The sequence below is a fragment of the Melospiza georgiana genome, chromosome 19 (genome assembly GCF_028018845.1).
Source record: "Melospiza georgiana isolate bMelGeo1 chromosome 19, bMelGeo1.pri, whole genome shotgun sequence".
Taxonomy (NCBI): domain Eukaryota; kingdom Metazoa; phylum Chordata; class Aves; order Passeriformes; family Passerellidae; genus Melospiza; species Melospiza georgiana.
The window spans coordinates 9,255,807-9,271,272 of record NC_080448.1 but is presented as its reverse complement, the minus strand read 5'-3'; the positions used below and the strand labels follow the sequence as shown (position 1 = coordinate 9,271,272).

The following is a 15,466-nucleotide window of genomic DNA, read 5'->3' as shown; positions in this document are numbered from 1 at the left end:
CTCAGGCAGTGACAGAACTGTGGATGAAATGAGCCAGTGGTTAAGGGGAGGCAGGGGGGGATCACCTTTCCACCAGAGAGCTGGGAAACACCCACAGGATGTGGATGGATCCTGGTGGGACTCCCTGGTGTGCACTGACACAGTGCCAGGAGCGGCCTGGCAGCTGGAACTGAGATGTGATAGCTGGGACAGTGTGGGCAGGGATCGATGCCAGCTCCAAACCTGCTCCTTGTCCCTCCTCGCTCAAAGCAGAGCTCAGCAGCCCTGGCAGGGCCCAGCCTTGCTCTCAGCAGCACATCCCAACAGCTGTGTGTGCATCTTCCAGCTGCAGCTGAAGCCTCGTGGCCTCTGCAGTTTAAATTACTCCATCTACAATCACAACTAAGCTCAAATGTTCATTTTCCCCTCACCCTTCTTTGCTGCACATTTCCCCTTGTCTCTCCACTTGAAGCAGACACAGCTCTGTCCCAGCAGGTCACAGGCTCAGACCAGCTCACACTTCTCCTGTCCTTACACCAGTGTGGAAGGCCAGGCATGACACAGCTCCCAAAGGAGGCAGCTGCTGCTGTTCCCCTCCTGGTTCCAGCAGGAGCATCCCCAGCTGTGGATCAAGCAGGCTGGCAGCCAGGAGCAAGAGGCCAGGGAAGCACCAGGGCAGCACCACTGGGCAGAGCTGAGCCAAGGCCAGGGCTGACTGCAAGTCATGCTGATGTGGAATCCCTCCCAGCCTCTGCCTGCAGCACATCCAGGCTCTCCTGAGCCAACCCTTGCCCAGCACTGACAGCAGCTTTGCTACAAAAGTGGCAACTTCTCCCACGTCTTTCTTGGGGTGACCGTGTGTAAAAAGGTGGCCTGGGGGTCAGGGGACCCTGCTGCCATGCAGGGTGCCAGGGCAGAGGCAGCGTTGGTGGTGCCAGGGAAGCACCCAGGGAAGCAGCACTCCTCCCTCCAGGCAGTTTTTAACCCCTTACAGCCGGTGAGCACCTCCTGCCCACCCCCCCCCCAGCCCAGGTGAGGGGTGTCAAGCCAGGGCCACACAGCCCAGCACAAAGCTCCACCCGAGAGCAGCTCCTGCTTTCCATCCCCCACTGTCCTGGGAATCTGCCACCCTCCACAAGAGGCCTGCAGGAACTTGGTGTCCCACCATTCAAGAGCCCAATTAGCCCAATCAATATTTGGTCAGGGCTTTCATCATTTTTCTCAGTCGAGTCTAAGTATGTACTTAAGCTCAAGTACCCTGGAGACTTTTCCATAACTCCCCCACTCCCTGCTCACCCAATGCTCCACATTCTCCTGACTCCAAACACTAAAACCTGGTTTCACCTAGAGACTCACAGCCAAACAGGCAGAGGCAGCAACAGCAGCATTTGGAAACAACCCTGAGGACAGTGAACCCCGTGAGGAACAGCAACAGCGAAACTCACACGCTGCAAGCACGTGGAGTGTGCCAGAAAAACCCACAAAGCCTCCACTGCTGGATTAGCAGGAGGGCTCCAAGTGAACCTGCAGCATAAGCAGAGAGCTGATAGGCTGGGGAAATGGTGTGACAGGTCACCTGTGCCACATCAGAGCCACTGACAGCTTTTGGTTGTGCTCTGCTCCACAAGGAAGTGATGTAGGACACCCAAAACACTGATCACAAACACATCCCAATTACCCTGTGCAAGAAAATGCAAGACACAAGAGGCCTGGGGGTAAATGCAGAGATATTTGAGGTTTAGGTGTCACCTCATGCTGACAGGATCTCAGACACCTCTGAGCAGGGCAGCAGTGCCCCTGCAAACCCTCTGGTGGAGCAGTCAGCCCTGCCCACCCACTGCAGGAAGGGAAGGAGGAGCCCCTTTGAAGAAGTGGAGCCCCAGGACTTTGCTGGGGGCTCTCTCTGGCACAGGGCTGTGCTGTCACAGAACACAGGAGCCCTCAGTGGTGTCACAATGTTTATTAGTCTGTACAGTACCCGGCAGATGCAGTTTAGATGATTCCAATCTGGAAAGAAGCAAAGGATGTTAAAACAGATGTTATGGTGGCAGAAAGGCAGAGCCTCCACCACAGACATCACTGCATCTCCCCAGGATTCCTGTCCTCCAAGGCTTCCTCCTCCCAGACCTGCCCAAGAGCTTCACACATCCCCTTTGTGCACTCATCCCACAGTGATCCTTGTGCTGTGCATTCCCCTACTCCACTGTGCACCACCTCTGCCTCCTGCCTGCCTCAATCACCTTGGACTGACTGAGAATGTGGCTCCTCAGCACTCACATCCTGTCTGGCTGCAGAGCCACACAAGTGCCACCACACAAATGCCTCATGAAGAACAATCAGTGGAGGAGACACGAGACAAAGTGCAAAATAAAACCTTCCAAGTTTCAAAGAGATCTCACCTTGTTGGCCACATCCAGTGCATCATAATCAGGAGCCAGTCGGACGTAAGCCTTCTTCTCTCCATCAGGCCTAGAGAGGAAGAGGAGGCATCAGGACAGAGACAACTCCTCCCTCCCCCCTGCTCCACATTCCTGCAACCCCCGTGTGCATCAGTGGTTCCTTTGGAAACATCACATTACTCAGTGAAATTGAAGTTTACATCATTTGCACAGGACTCCCTGGGTGCCAGAAGTGCTCCCTGAGGAAACCAACCCTCTGCTCTGCCAACATTCCCCACTTCCACCAAGATGTGCTCAGTCCAAAGCTGCACTGAGCTGTGGAGCTTTACCCCACATCTGCTCAATCTCACACATGTATTCCCATTTTCTGCCAAAATGAAGCCCCTCACACCCAGCAGGGACCTGTTCTCCTCCCCCTTCTCACCTGATCAACGTGTTGACCTTGGCCACATCGATATCATACAGCTTCTTGACAGCCTGTTTGATCTGGTGCTTGTTTGCCTTGACATCCACGATGAACACCAGAGTGTTGTTGTCCTCAATCTTCTTCATCGCTGATTCTGTGGTCAGAGGGAACTTGATAATGGCATAATGGTCCAGCCTGCAAGAGAGATGCTGTGATTAACAGAGGGCCAGCAGGTGCTCCTCTGAATTTCAGGGCCTTTCTTTGGGGTGCATCAGTCACCTAAGGTTATAATCACAAACTCTCAGGCTTTGGTCGCATAAAATCATCACCTGCATCCCAAACCACCAGGTCCCCATTCACGGGGCTGCTCCCACCCCCAAACGCCCCAGCAGGGCAGAGCCCTCTCCCCACACTCACTTGTTTCTCCGTGGGGCGCTTTTCCGGGGGTACTTGGGCTGCCTCCGCAGCCGCAGCGTCTTGGGCCTGCGGAATGTGGGCGACGTGCGGATCTTCTTCTTCTTGTGGCTGTGGACCCCCTTCAGGACGGCCTTCTTGGCCTTCAGCGCCTTTGCCTTAGCCTCTGTCTTCGGAGGCACAGCTGTGAGGAGAGCTCAGTCAGCGCCACACGGCTCTGCAGGGTCGGGGCGCGCTCCCCGGCCGGGCATGGCTTCCCCGGCAGGACCTCACCCAGCGGCCCGGGCTCCCTCATCCAACCACGAGGAGCCCCCAGAACGCCCAACTGAGTTAAAAGTCTCCCGTTTCCTTGCAGGAAAAGGCGCTCATTCCCTGGCCGCGCAGGATTCCTAGCACCGAGATGGGAACACCCCCCACCTCCCTCAGACAACCTGGCAGGCCTCTCCCACCCCCTCCACGTGCCCGCGCTGAACACAGCGCTGCAACCCTGCGCCACTCCCCGCTTCGTTCAGCCCGGCTCCCCCCCCCACATACACCAGCACCCCGCGGGGTCCCACACGCCGCCCGGGAACCCCAACCCAGACCCGGCGCCCCGCGCCCTCACCCTCCTTCTTCGCCTTGGGCGCCATCTTGGCCAGGCGGAAGCCGAAAGGGGTCTCCCGCTCCGCGCAGCACGGGCTTATACCGCCAAATCTCGCGGGAGCAAGACGGAATCTCCACCACCTCTCCGGCCCAACTCTCGCGACATATTCTGAGCATGTCGGTAGTGGTAGTACTCGCTAAGGGACTCCTGTGCGCACGCGCAGCATTGTCCTGCGTGCCGTGGGGCATCATGGGAGTTGTAGTCTGGCACGCTACTGTCCCTTCCCGCCGTCGTGGCGGTGCGGGACCGGGGTGAGCCCCGGGGTGGCGGGGGATTACCGGGGTCCCGCCGCGGTGGTAGCAGCTCAATGGCCCAGTCCCGGAGCAACCGGCGTCCTGGCCCCTCCCACGCCCCCGAACGGGGGCGTGGGAGGGGCCAGGACGCCGGTTGCTCCGGGACTGGGCGTGAAGCACCGAGCACCGCTACCGACGCTCGGAGGTTGGCGGTAACGGGGACACCGCGCTTCATTTCCTCGCCGTGGGGACAGGGACGAGGCGGGGAGAGCTGGATGTTGGACTGGCATGAGGCGAGGGGACAGCGGGATCTGTGCACGGGACGGGGGGGACACGCGGGGAGCGGTGGGACACGGGGATGGGGCTGGGTGGCACTTGGGGACAGACAGATTGCGGGGCAGGGACTGCCACAGCCTGGGGTGGCCGTGGGGACAGCTGGGACACGGGGGTGGATGGATAGGTGGATGGCGGGGACAGTGGTACCCGGGTGTGCGGGAATGTGAGGGTGGCGGGACATGGGGACAGCTGGGACACGCGTGTGGGACAGCCACATCTGGTGGCAGGGGGACAGTGACACGCTGGGGTGGCACACTCGGGATGTGGGACACGGGGACAGCTGGGACACGGGGTGTGGGACAGCCACAGGCAGGGGGCTCGGGGTGGCAGGGAGGTGACAAGGACCTCGAGGTGGCAGGGATGTGGGGACAGCCATCCTCGGTGACGTGGTGAATCAGGACACAGGGACAAGGGAAAAGTGTGGGATAAGGGGACAGCCCCGCATGGGGACACGGCGACAACAGTGATCCACAGTGCTGTCCACGGCGACATCTGTGACACGGGGACACGGCCACTCCTTGCTCTCTGTGTCCCCAGACCCCGCCTGACCCTCATCCCATCCCCGCTGTCCCCCGCGGACCATGAACGTGCTGGCCCCGGTGCGCAGGGACCGGGTCATCGCCGAGCTGCCCGCGGTGAGAGGGGGCCCCGCCACCCCGGGCCGTCCCCGCGCTCACCCCGCGCTCACCCCGCTGTCCCCCTTTGTCCCCTCGCAGTGTTTCCGCAAGGAGGCCGCCCTGCACGCCCGCCCCGCCTTCCACCCCACGGTGGCCGGAGCCTGCCAGGAGCAGCGGACGGGCACCGTGGGGTCTGTCCCGCGGGTTCGGGGTCCCCGCTCTCGGCCTGGGGGGTGACAGGGACCGGCGGGGCCGCAGCCGCGCGTGGGGGTCCCCGGGGGTCCCGGCGTGGGCGCCGCGTGGCTGCCGGCGCTGCCCGGTGCCGAGCCCTGCGTCACGGCGCTGGAATGCGGAGCGGGGGGGACACGGGGAGAGCGGGGCGGGAGCGGGGATCCGGGATGAACCGGGGGGGGGACACCGGGGGGAGCACGGGGATCCGGGATGGACCGGGGAGGGGACACGGGGGGACACCGGGAGAGCGCGGGGATCCGGGATGGACCGGGAGGGGACACCGGGGGGACACCGGGAGAGCGCGGGGATCCGGGATGAACCGCGGGGGGGACACCGGAGGAACGCGGGGAGGGCGCGGGGATTCGGGATACGGAGCGGGGGGACACCGGGGGAGCTCGGGGGTCCGAGATGAACCGGGAGGGGACACGGGGGGACACCGGGGAGTACGGGGATCCGGGATGAACCGCGGCAGGACCGGGATGCGGGGCGGGAGGACACCGAGAGGACACCGAAGGGACACCGGAGGATCGCGGGCGTCTGGGATGAGCTGCGGCGGGGCGGGAATGCGGAGCGGGGGGGACACCGGAGGAGCACGGGGGTACGGGATGAGCCGCGGAGGGCCGGGATGGGATGGGATGGGATGGGATGGGATGGGATGGGATGGGATGGGATGGGATGATGGGACCAGCCCAAACCCCTTGGGGACGGCTCAGGGGTGCCCCCACCCTGCTGAGCCCCCGCGTGTTCCCCTCGCTGCAGGTTCAAGATCTCCAAGATCATCGTGGTGGGCGATCTCTCGGTGGGGAAAACCTGCCTGATCAATCGGTAACGGGAGCCCCGGGAGGCTCGGAGGGGTTGGAGAGGGGGGAAATGATCCCCCTCTCCCAAAGGGCAGCAGCGCCTTGGGCTGAGCCCAGCTGTGGCCCAGGGGGCGGGGGGCACTGAGCCCCCCAAGGGGCCAGGGGATGTTGATAGCCCCTGACTCCCCCCAGGTTTTGCAAGGACACTTTTGACAAGAACTACAAGGCGACCATCGGCGTGGATTTCGAGATGGAGCGGTTCGAGGTGCTGGGGGTGCCCTTCAGCCTGCAGCTGTGAGTGTTGGCCAGCCCCCTCCCCGCTCACCCCTGCGACCCCCCCTCACCTGCCACACCCCCCCAGGTGGGACACGGCCGGCCAGGAGCGTTTCAAGTGCATCGCTTCCACCTACTACCGAGGAGCACAGGGTGAGCTCCCCCTGCAGCCCAGCCGCCCACCCTCTGTCCCTGTCCCCGTCCCCATCTCACCCTCCTTCCTCCCCAGCCATCGTGATTGTCTTCGATGTCAACGACGTGGGGTCCCTGGAGCACACACGGTAGGTGACACATGGCCAGGGGTGGGGACAGGGATGGGCGTGGGGACCTTAGGGACAAAGAGGGGCTGTGGGGCTGCTGTGCTGCGTGAGCACAAGGACAGTGCTTGGCCACCAGCTGGTGACAGTGGCTTCACAGGCAGTGGCTGGCTGATGCCCTGAAGGAGAACGACCCATCCAACGTGATCCTCTTCCTGGTGGGCTCCAAGAAGGATCTGAGCGTGAGTGTGTCCCCCTCCCCGTGGGCAGGCCGTGCCCTGGCTGTCCCTGTCACCCACCCACACCCGGCCTGGTTGGCAGACCCCGGCCCAGTACAGCCTGATGGAGAAGGACGCCCTCAAGGTGGCCCAGGAGATGCAGGCCGAGTACTGGGCTGTGTCCTCGCTCACTGGTGAGTCCCAGCGGGGTGGGGAAATGCACATCCCACATCAGCCAGCTCGGGGGGCACTCAGGGGGTCTCTTCCTGCCGCGGGCCAGGGGAGAACGTGCGGGATTTCTTCTTCCGAGTGGCGGCGCTGACCTTTGAGAGCAGCGTGCTGGCCGAGCTGGAGCGCGGCAGCGGCGCCCGCAGCATCGGCGACACCGTGCGTGAGTAACCCCCGGCCGGCCCCTCCCGGGCGTCCCCCGTGTCCCCACACCCTCACAGCCACCCTTTCCCCTTGCTCTGCCCCTCAGGGATCAGCAGCAAGGAGAGCGACCTGTACCTGTCCACGCCCCGCAAGAAACCCAAGTGCTGCCAGTGAGGGACAGCCCCAAGCCCTCTGTGCTCTGGACCAAAGAGGGGCGACCCCAGCCGGCCCCGAGGACATGTCCCTGCCACCCCTGGCCTGCCTGGGCACCCCTGGCCTGCCTGGGCACCCCCGCTGGGGCACGCAGGAGCACCCGTGTGGCTCCTGTAGCTATGCAAACCCAGGTACTGCTCGCAGGGGGAGATGCCTTCAGGCTCCCTTTTGTCTTAATAAAATCTTTTTTTATGCTTTGTAAGAAAGGCGTGGGGCTGGGGGCAGGGGGCTGGGGGTGGCTGTGGGTGTCCCTGTCCCCGGGTGCAGCCCCCAGGCTCACAGGCAAGCAGGCGGGTGGATGGCTGCCACTCAGGATGAGTTCCATTGGCACTCAGGACGAGTTCCATTGCCACCGAGGAGCATCCCGGTCCTGCAGAGCCAGGGGGGATGTGTCCCTCTCAGGGGGACACATGAGGTGACACCGCCACGTCACTCCCAGCCCAGCTGGTGCTGGTCGAAGCGGGGCTGCAGGCGTGGGGGGACGCAGTGGGAGCACTTGTAGCGCTCCTGGATCCACTTCCCTCCCTCGCTGCTCTCCATGCAGATGGCAGCGACCCCTGTGGGGACACAGGGGGCTCAGCGCTGCCCACCACAGCCTGTGGGAGTGAGTGGCGTCCCGCTGCACCCATGGGTGCCCTCTCCTACCTGCCACGACCCCCCCCAGCCGCTCCACCAGTTCAATGGCCGCTCTCATGGTGCCCCCAGTTTCAACCCACTGATCCACCAGGAGGATGCGCAGGCCTGGAGGGGGGAGAGGCTGTGCTTGAGCGCTCCATGCCCACCCTGCAGCCCCCCAGAAGGGCAGCACCCCTGGCTGACCTGGTGTGATGGCATCGGTGCGGATCTCCATCAGCTTCTGCCGGCCCGAGTAGTCGCTGTAGGGCTGAGCCTCGGTGTGCACGCACAGGTGCCCGGCCTTGCGGATGGCCAGGAAGCCTTTCTGCAGGGTGGCAGCGGCTGCAGCGCCTGCAGGTGGGCACAGCACCGTCAGGACCCCCAGGACAAGGGCCAGGGACGCTGTGCTCGCCTGTGAGCCGTGCCCCGCTCACCCAGGATGAAGCCCATGGCGTCGATGCCGGCCACCATGTCGATGGCATCTCCCTGGAAGGGCTGCAGCAGGTCGGCCACGCAGTCCTGCAAGCCCTGGGGGGAGAGTGGAGGGGCTGGGTGTGGGCAGCCCCCCGTGGGCACCCCAGCAGCCCCTGGAGAGGCACAGCCCACCCCGGGCACCCCGTGGATGCCATCCACCCCGGGCACTGGGTACTTGCGGGTGGCAGTAGAGCCGGGACGGGTCCAGCCAGGCATAGTTGGGACCTTTGACGTTGGGAGCCATCAGTGCCAGGTACCAGCCCTTCTCCCGGGTGGCAGGGACGTGGCACAGGTCCATGCGTGGGGACTGCAGGCACTGCAAGCACTGAGCGTGAAGGGGGGTGAGACCTGCCCACCTCCCCATGGCCTGGTGCCCCCCACCCACACCCACACCCACGGCCACACGTGGCACCCCAGGGCCCAGGGCTCCCGTTCTGGCTCCGTACCTGGTGCTGGTGGCAGGGCTGAGCCGAGCAGGAGCGTCACAGGGGCGTCACAGACAGCGACAGCTGAGCAGGGGCAGCCCTGTGGCACCGGGCCAGCGCCCTCAGCCAGCTGGACACGGGGACAGAGCCAGGCAAGAGCCCTTCCCGTGGGCCACTGATGTCCCCCACTGGCTCTGCTGTCCCAGCCAGGCAGGGCTGTGCTGGGAAGAAATGAGGCTGTGGTGTTTGTAACCCACATGAGTGTCCCCAGCACCCAGTGTGGGTGGCACAGAGGGGTGGCACCCTGTGCCAGCCCAGCCAGGGGGATGCTCAGGGGGGTTTCCTGCAGTTTTGGGTGGTCCTGGGCAGCACAGGGATTTTTTGAGGCCGCGCACGTCCCCGTTGGGGTGTGCAGGCACTGTCCTGCCCTGCTGGGAGCTGGCTGCCACAGCGTCCCACTGAGCCAGGGCTGTGTCCTGACTGCCAAGGGGCCCCAAGGGCAGGAGCTGCCCGGGAGGGACAGCCCTGGCAGCGCTCTGGGAACGGCAGAGTGGGCGGCCAGCCCGGCTGGGCACAGGCTCTGGGCTGGCCTGGGGAAGGCACATCCGTGGGATGGGATGTGCAGGGCCACAGGGAGCGACCCTGGGATGGGATGTGAGGATGCAGCAGGGCACTCATGGGGCATGGGGAGGTGTCACAGACATCTTTTATGGAAAATCCTTTCCTTAGGACTTTTTCTCCTGAGAAGCTGAGAGGCCTCGGGAACAAAATGCAAACAATTATTATCTGCTGCTGTGGAATGCAACAGGTGCATCTGTGATTGGCCCATGTTGGTTTTTCTAATTAATGGCCAATCACAGACAGCTGGCTCAGACAGAAAGTCCAAGCCACAAGCCTTTGTTATCTTTCTTCCTTTTCTATTCTTAGCTAGCCTTCTGACTAAATCCTTTCTTCTATTCTTTTAGTATAGTTTTAATGTAATATATATAATAAAATACTAAATCAAGCCTTCTGAAACATGGAGTCAGATCCTCATCTCTTCCCTCATCCTCAGAGCCCTGCGAGCACGGTCACAGGGAGGTGCCGATGTGGGGAGCACCGCGGGAAGGGACGGGGGGATCCAGGGAGCATCTGTGGGCCGGGATCCGGGGCCGCCCAGAGCATCCTCGGGGAGGGAGGCAGGGATGAAGGGATTCAGGGACGCAGGGATGCAGGGACACAGGGATGCAGGGATGCAGGGATGCAGGGACGCAGGGACACAGGGATGCCGGGAGCACCGTTCTCCCGTCGGGGGCCGCTCCGGGCCGGGGGCTGTGCGGGGCGGGCGCGTCACGGGGCGGGGGTTTGTGGCCGGCTCGTTACCGGCCCCGCCACATCACCCCACCGGCTGCCACAGCAACGGGGCCGGTCCCGCGGCAGGGGTGAGCCCTTCCCCGCGGGACGGGCGGCGGGAGCGGGAGCGGCGGCAGCGCCCCGGCTCTGCGGGACCCTCCGCGCCGTGCCGGGCCGTGCCAAGCCGTGCCAAGCCGTGCCGGGCCGCCCCGCGTGGGCGGGCTGCGCTGCTCTATAAGGCGGCCCCACGGCGGCGAGCGGCGCGGTGCCATGTGCGCCCCGGGGCTGCTCTGCCGCCTCCTCCTCCTCCTCCTCCTCCTCCTCCTCTTCCTCCTCCTGCTGCCGCCTGCCCCCGGAGCGGCCCCGCCGGGACGGCCCCGCGCCCGCCGCGGGCTCACCTACCCCGGGACGCTGTGGTGCGGGGCGGGCAGCAACGCCGACAGCTACGAGCAGCTGGGTAAGGGCGGCAGGGATGCTGCTGCATCTATCATCCCATCCCATCCCTTCCCATCCCATCCCATCCCATCCCATCCCATCCCATCCCATCCCATCCCATCCCATCCCCATCCCATCCCCAAGTCAGTCCTCACCAATCCCAATCCAGTCCATCCCAGTACTGGTCTCCTCCTGTTCCCATGATAGTTCAGCCCCTGTCTGTCCAGTTCAGCCCCCACCCAAGCACCAGTCCAATCCCAGTTCACCTCTGCCTAGTTCCTATCACAATTCCTCCTGGTGCTGCTCCACTCTTGATCCACCCTCTGTCCCCAGCCTACTCTGTGGTCCATCCTGCTGCCATTCCAGTCCCCATCCCAGGGTTTTGTCATCTCTTCCTGTTTTTCTGACCAATATTTTGATCCAAACTTCTCCTGTAAGGCTGGCCATTAGGAAAAAACCTTCTCACACTCTTCCCCTCTCTTCTGGCCCTACAAAACCTTCATTATTTAAGACAGGAAATCAGTGAGGAATTGTGCTTTGCAAATTGCTTGGCCTAACAAAGAGGTGGATCCTGACATTGCACTTAAGAATTATGGCTGAAACTGAGTGGAAAGGAAGGCTCAGTTCACAAGTGCAGATCTTTTGCCAATGGACTACTCGCCTTTTATTTATTTTTTAGTATATATTCAAAGTCCATCCCAATACTGCTCCACTTCCTGTTGCTATCCTCATCTCAGCCTAAACCCTCTTGTGGTGCTGCTCCCGGACCCCAGTCTGATCCCCAGTGTGGTGTTGGCACAGCCAGTGCCAGCCTTGTCCCCACCCAAGCGCTGATCCAGCTGAGCCCTTCCCACCCATCCTTACCTACCCCAGTCCCCATCCCAACACTGCTCCACTCCCTGTCGCTATCCTGATCCCAGCCTAAACCCTCTTGTGGCCCTGTCCAGGACCCCAATCTCATTCCCAGTGTGGTGTTGGCACAGCCAGTGCCAGCCTTGTCCCCATCCAAATGCTGATCCAGCTGAGCCCATCCATCCTTATCTACCCCAGTATCATTCCATGCATGTATCAGCCCAATCCAATCCTGATCCTAGCCCAGCTCCAGCCCAATCCAATCCTGATCCTAGCCCAGCTCCAGCCCAATCCAGTCCTAGCCCTAGCCCAGCTCCAGCCCAATCCAATCCTGACCCTAGCCCAGCTCCAGCCCAATCCAGCCCTAGCCCAGCCCCAGCCCAATCCAGTCCTGGCCCTAGCCCAGCTCCAGCCCAGCCCCAGCCCAATGCAATCCTGACCCTAGCCCAGCCCCAGCCCAATCCAGCCCTGGCCCTAGCCCAGCCCCAGCCCAATGCAATCCTGACCCTAGCCCAGCCCCAGCCCAATCCAGTCCTGACCCTAGCCCAGCCCCAGCCCAATCCAGCCCTGACCCCAGCCCAGCCTCAGCCCAACCCAGTCCTAACCCTAGCCCAGCCCAATCCAGCCCTGGCCCTAGCCCAGCCCCAGCCCAATTCAGTCCTAGCCCAGCCCCAGCCCAATCCAATCCTGACCCTAGCCCAGCCCCAGCCCAATCCAGTCCTGACCCTAGCCCAGCCCCAGCCCAATCCAGCCCTGACCCCAGCCCAGCCCCAGCCCAATCCAATCCTGACCCTAGCCCAGCCCCAGCCCAATCCAGCCCTGACCCCAGCCCAGCCCCAGCCCAATCCAGCCCTGACCCTAGCCCAGCCCCAGCCCAATCCAGTCCTGACCCTAGCCCGGCCCCAGCCCAATCCAGCCCTAGCCCAGCCCCAGCCCAATCCAGCCCTAGCCCGGCCCCAGCCCAATCCAGCCCTGGCCCTAGCCCGGCCCCAGCCCTGCCTGCAGCCCCGTTTCCCTGCAGGGGAGCACCGGGACACGGATCGCTGCTGCCGGGAGCACGACCACTGCCAGCACGTCATCCACCCGTTCACGGCGCGCTACGGCTACCGCAACCTGCGCTGGCACACCATCAGCCACTGCGACTGCGACCGCCGGTGAGCGTCCCCAAACCGCCCCGGGGCACCCGGGCACCCCCCCGGGGGCGGCAGCTTCGGTGCTCGTGGGTGACGGGTTTGAGATTAACGGGAGGATGGCGGGTGTGTGGTTTCAAGGCGGTAATTCGGTAATACAATCTCGTTACTTGAGATAGTAATGGTTGTTCCTAGGAGTAAGGCTAATGATGAAGATTAGATTTGCTCGGGGAGTTCATTAGCAGGGGAAGGAGTTGAACCATCGTTTTCAGGGTATGGGCCCCATAGCTTGTTTAGCTGACCCTACTAGAAAGTAACATAAAGGAAGTGTGGAGGGTTTTGATTCCTTTAGTGTAGGTTCAATTCTTGCTTTTCTAAGTAGCAGGAAATGAGAGGGCTGGTACACCTCCATGTTCACTTTATCAGAGTGACCCTTTGTGATGGAGTTCACAGGGGTTTTCAGGTGAGGGAAGAGACAAGAATGTTGACTCTATCAGAAGGCTTGATTTATTATTTTATTATATATATTACTTAAAACTATACTAAAAAGAATAGAAGGAAAAGTTTAATCTCAGAAGGCTGGCTAAGCTAAGAATAGAAAGGAATGAAAACAAAGGTCTGTGGCTCGGACAGAGAGAGAGAGGTCACTAATTCCAAACATCTACACGAGACCAATCACAGATCCACCCGTTGCATTCCACAGCAGCAGATAACCATTGTTCACATCTTGTTTCTGAGGCTTCTTAGCTTCTCAGAAGGAGAAACCTTAAAGAAAAAGATTTTCACAAAAGATGTCTGCGACAACCCTTAGCGTCCAGGCACATTTCCAGAAGGGCCCCAGCTAAGGAGGTGTAGCAGATGGGCACGGTGGTGTGTGAGAGGCACAGGACGCTGGCGTGTCAGGGGCACAGCATGGTGGCGTGCCAGGGGCACGGGCACCCCCTGAGCTGGCTGTGCCCGGGCAGGTTGAAGCAGTGCCTGCGGCGGGTGAACGACACGGCCTCGCGCGCCGTGGGCCAGGCCTTCTTCAACGTCATCCAGGTGCCCTGCTTCGAGTTCACCTACAGGGAGGAGTGTGTGGAGCCCTATCTCTATGTCTGGTGAGTGCCCCCCTGCCCTGGGGACCGTCCCCCTGCCCTGTGGGGTTTGTCCCAGCCCGTGGTGCCTCCTGGCTTTTGGCAGGTGCAGGGCGTACAACACGGTGGCCGTGGCGGTGCCCCGAGAGCCGGCGCTGTATGAGTTTGGGGGGGAGCTCATCGACAGGGCAGCCAGGCCCAGGGGAGTCCCCCTGAGCCCCCCGCGGGATCATCGTGAGCTCCCAGTGGATCATCACACCGGGACAGCCCCCAAGGCAGGCAAGAAAGAGAGGAAGAGGAAGAAAGATAAGAAGAATAAGGGGAAAGGTCTGAAAAAGAAAGGCTCTTCTGAAAAGGGGGCACGGAGCCGTCCTGCTGGCCCTGCTGATCCCTGGGCCCTGCTGCCATCATCCAACACCATCCTGAGCGATGCCCCAGCACGGGAGGGAGTGGGCAGGGAGCCAGTGCCAGCCACTCCCTCCCCGGTGCCCACCACCAGCGGGAAGAGGAGGAGGAAGGAGAGGAACAGAAAGAAGAGGCTGAAAAGTAAAACTGAGGCTGAGCCTGCATGAGAGGTGCAGGTCTGAGTCCTTCCCTGAACCCTGCACGGGTCCTGGCTGTGAAATAAATTCACATCTGCTCAAGCATCCTTGGTTTTGTCTGTGGGGGAATGGATGGCACTGGGGCAGCATCCAGGGGAAATCCTGGGGCTGATCCCATAGAACATCCAGAGCTGGGTGGGGATCCAGGGGTTTGAGCTGTCCCTCACTGCCCCCCTCAGCTCAATGTCATCATCCTGGCACTGGGGACAGAGCTGGGTGGGGATCCAGGGGTTTGAGCTGTCCCTCACTGCGCCCCTCAGTCCATGTCATCATCCTGGCACTGGGGACACAGCTCTTGGCCACATGCTGGCAGCAGGGCTGAGCCCCAGTTTCAGCTGCCCTGCTAGGGGGTTAAATTCCAGCTCCCCAGGCATCCCATTTTCTCTGGGAGTTCTCTGAACTGCACCACCCAAGTTCTCTCTCATCCTCTTAATGCCTTGCCTTTCCCATGCTCCCACACCAGCATCAACTCCTCCCTTCATTGGGGAGGAACAGGGGCTTGGCTCTCCCTGAAGGCTCCTCAAATGCCTGCAAGGCTCCTTAGGGTGGGACAGCAGACACTTTTCCAGCCCTGGGACAAAGGCAGACACTGCCTGGGAAGAGCTGGGGCACAGAGAGCTGCCTGTGTCCCTTTCTCATGGGTGGGGACCCTGTCTGGGCCCTGTAGCCAGGAGCAGGGAACAGGGCATGGCCACCAACTCCTCCAAATGCTTCCAAGGCTGGAGCATGGATCAGCCCAGCGTTCTCATGAGGTGGTGGAAAGATTTTCCTGCACCAGCACCAAATCCCAGCATTGGACAGAGCCGGAGCGCCAGGAGCCAAGCAGACAGCAAAGCCCACGCTGAGGAGCGTGCAGTGCAATCCCAAATCCCTGAAATAAGCGGATCACAGGAGGCCAGGGGGGAATTCCAAGGGTGGAGGAAGGCATTGCTTCCTCTGTGGCTGCAAAGCCCCTGTGGCAGCCACGGCATCCCAGCAGGAAGCACGGACAGGGGGCACGCCGAGCAGCTTCCCAAAAGTAGAACTTTTATTGACAGCAAGGGAAAACTAAAAACAAAGATAGCCAGAAAGGAGGCAACAACACACAACTAGCCTCCCCTCTTTCAGGTCCAACCAGTAAGGAGCTGCTCCCAG

General features: G+C 61.8%; 4 protein-coding genes and 2 non-coding genes across 7 annotated transcripts; 2 read left to right on the top strand and 4 right to left on the bottom strand.

Annotated features, from left to right (window-relative positions):
- Nucleotides 1–1,924: 1,924 nt before the first annotated feature.
- RPL23A (ribosomal protein L23a) lies at nt 1,925–3,885 on the bottom strand. Its single transcript, XM_058037499.1, has 5 exons — nt 3,803–3,885; nt 3,202–3,382; nt 2,803–2,979; nt 2,379–2,448; nt 1,925–1,986 (listed from the first exon to the last, which is right to left on the bottom strand). The coding sequence occupies exons 1-5, from the start codon at nt 3,825–3,827 to the stop codon at nt 1,972–1,974; spliced, it is 468 nt and encodes a 155-aa protein (XP_057893482.1). The 5' UTR covers nt 3,828–3,885; the 3' UTR covers nt 1,925–1,971.
- On the bottom strand, nt 2,524–2,589 carry LOC131091711 (small nucleolar RNA SNORD42). The gene has a single exon (XR_009115426.1). It is a non-coding gene; the product is annotated as a small nucleolar RNA SNORD42 (small nucleolar RNA).
- LOC131091699 (small nucleolar RNA Z17) lies at nt 3,050–3,120 on the bottom strand. The gene has a single exon (XR_009115414.1). It is a non-coding gene; the product is annotated as a small nucleolar RNA Z17 (small nucleolar RNA).
- A 634-nt stretch (nt 3,886–4,519) lies between the features above and the next one.
- Nucleotides 4,520–7,430, top strand: RAB34 (RAB34, member RAS oncogene family). The gene is made up of 10 exons (XM_058037630.1): nt 4,520–5,045; nt 5,127–5,218; nt 6,018–6,083; nt 6,251–6,352; nt 6,420–6,484; nt 6,561–6,612; nt 6,749–6,830; nt 6,910–7,000; nt 7,087–7,197; nt 7,285–7,430. Exons 1-10 carry the CDS (start codon nt 4,992–4,994, stop codon nt 7,350–7,352), a joined length of 783 nt encoding a protein of 260 aa, XP_057893613.1. The 5' UTR covers nt 4,520–4,991; the 3' UTR covers nt 7,353–7,430.
- A 183-nt stretch (nt 7,431–7,613) lies between these two features.
- LOC131091577 (adenine phosphoribosyltransferase-like) lies at nt 7,614–9,056 on the bottom strand. 2 transcript variants are annotated; one of them, XM_058037728.1, is made up of 6 exons: nt 8,927–9,056; nt 8,656–8,805; nt 8,441–8,534; nt 8,211–8,357; nt 8,037–8,132; nt 7,614–7,948 (listed from the first exon to the last, which is right to left on the bottom strand). In XM_058037728.1, the coding sequence occupies exons 2-6, from the start codon at nt 8,776–8,778 to the stop codon at nt 7,821–7,823; spliced, it is 588 nt and encodes a 195-aa protein (XP_057893711.1). In that variant the 5' UTR covers nt 8,779–8,805; nt 8,927–9,056; the 3' UTR covers nt 7,614–7,820. The 2 variants fall into 2 exon arrangements, with proteins under 2 accessions (XP_057893711.1, XP_057893712.1); XM_058037729.1 differs by having other exon boundaries at nt 8,656–8,796; nt 8,927–8,936.
- A 1,369-nt stretch (nt 9,057–10,425) lies between these two features.
- Nucleotides 10,426–14,370, top strand: PROCA1 (protein interacting with cyclin A1). Its single transcript, XM_058037709.1, has 4 exons — nt 10,426–10,694; nt 12,546–12,678; nt 13,620–13,754; nt 13,837–14,370. The coding sequence occupies exons 1-4, from the start codon at nt 10,508–10,510 to the stop codon at nt 14,300–14,302; spliced, it is 921 nt and encodes a 306-aa protein (XP_057893692.1). The 5' UTR covers nt 10,426–10,507; the 3' UTR covers nt 14,303–14,370.
- Nucleotides 14,371–15,466: the final 1,096 nt, after the last annotated feature.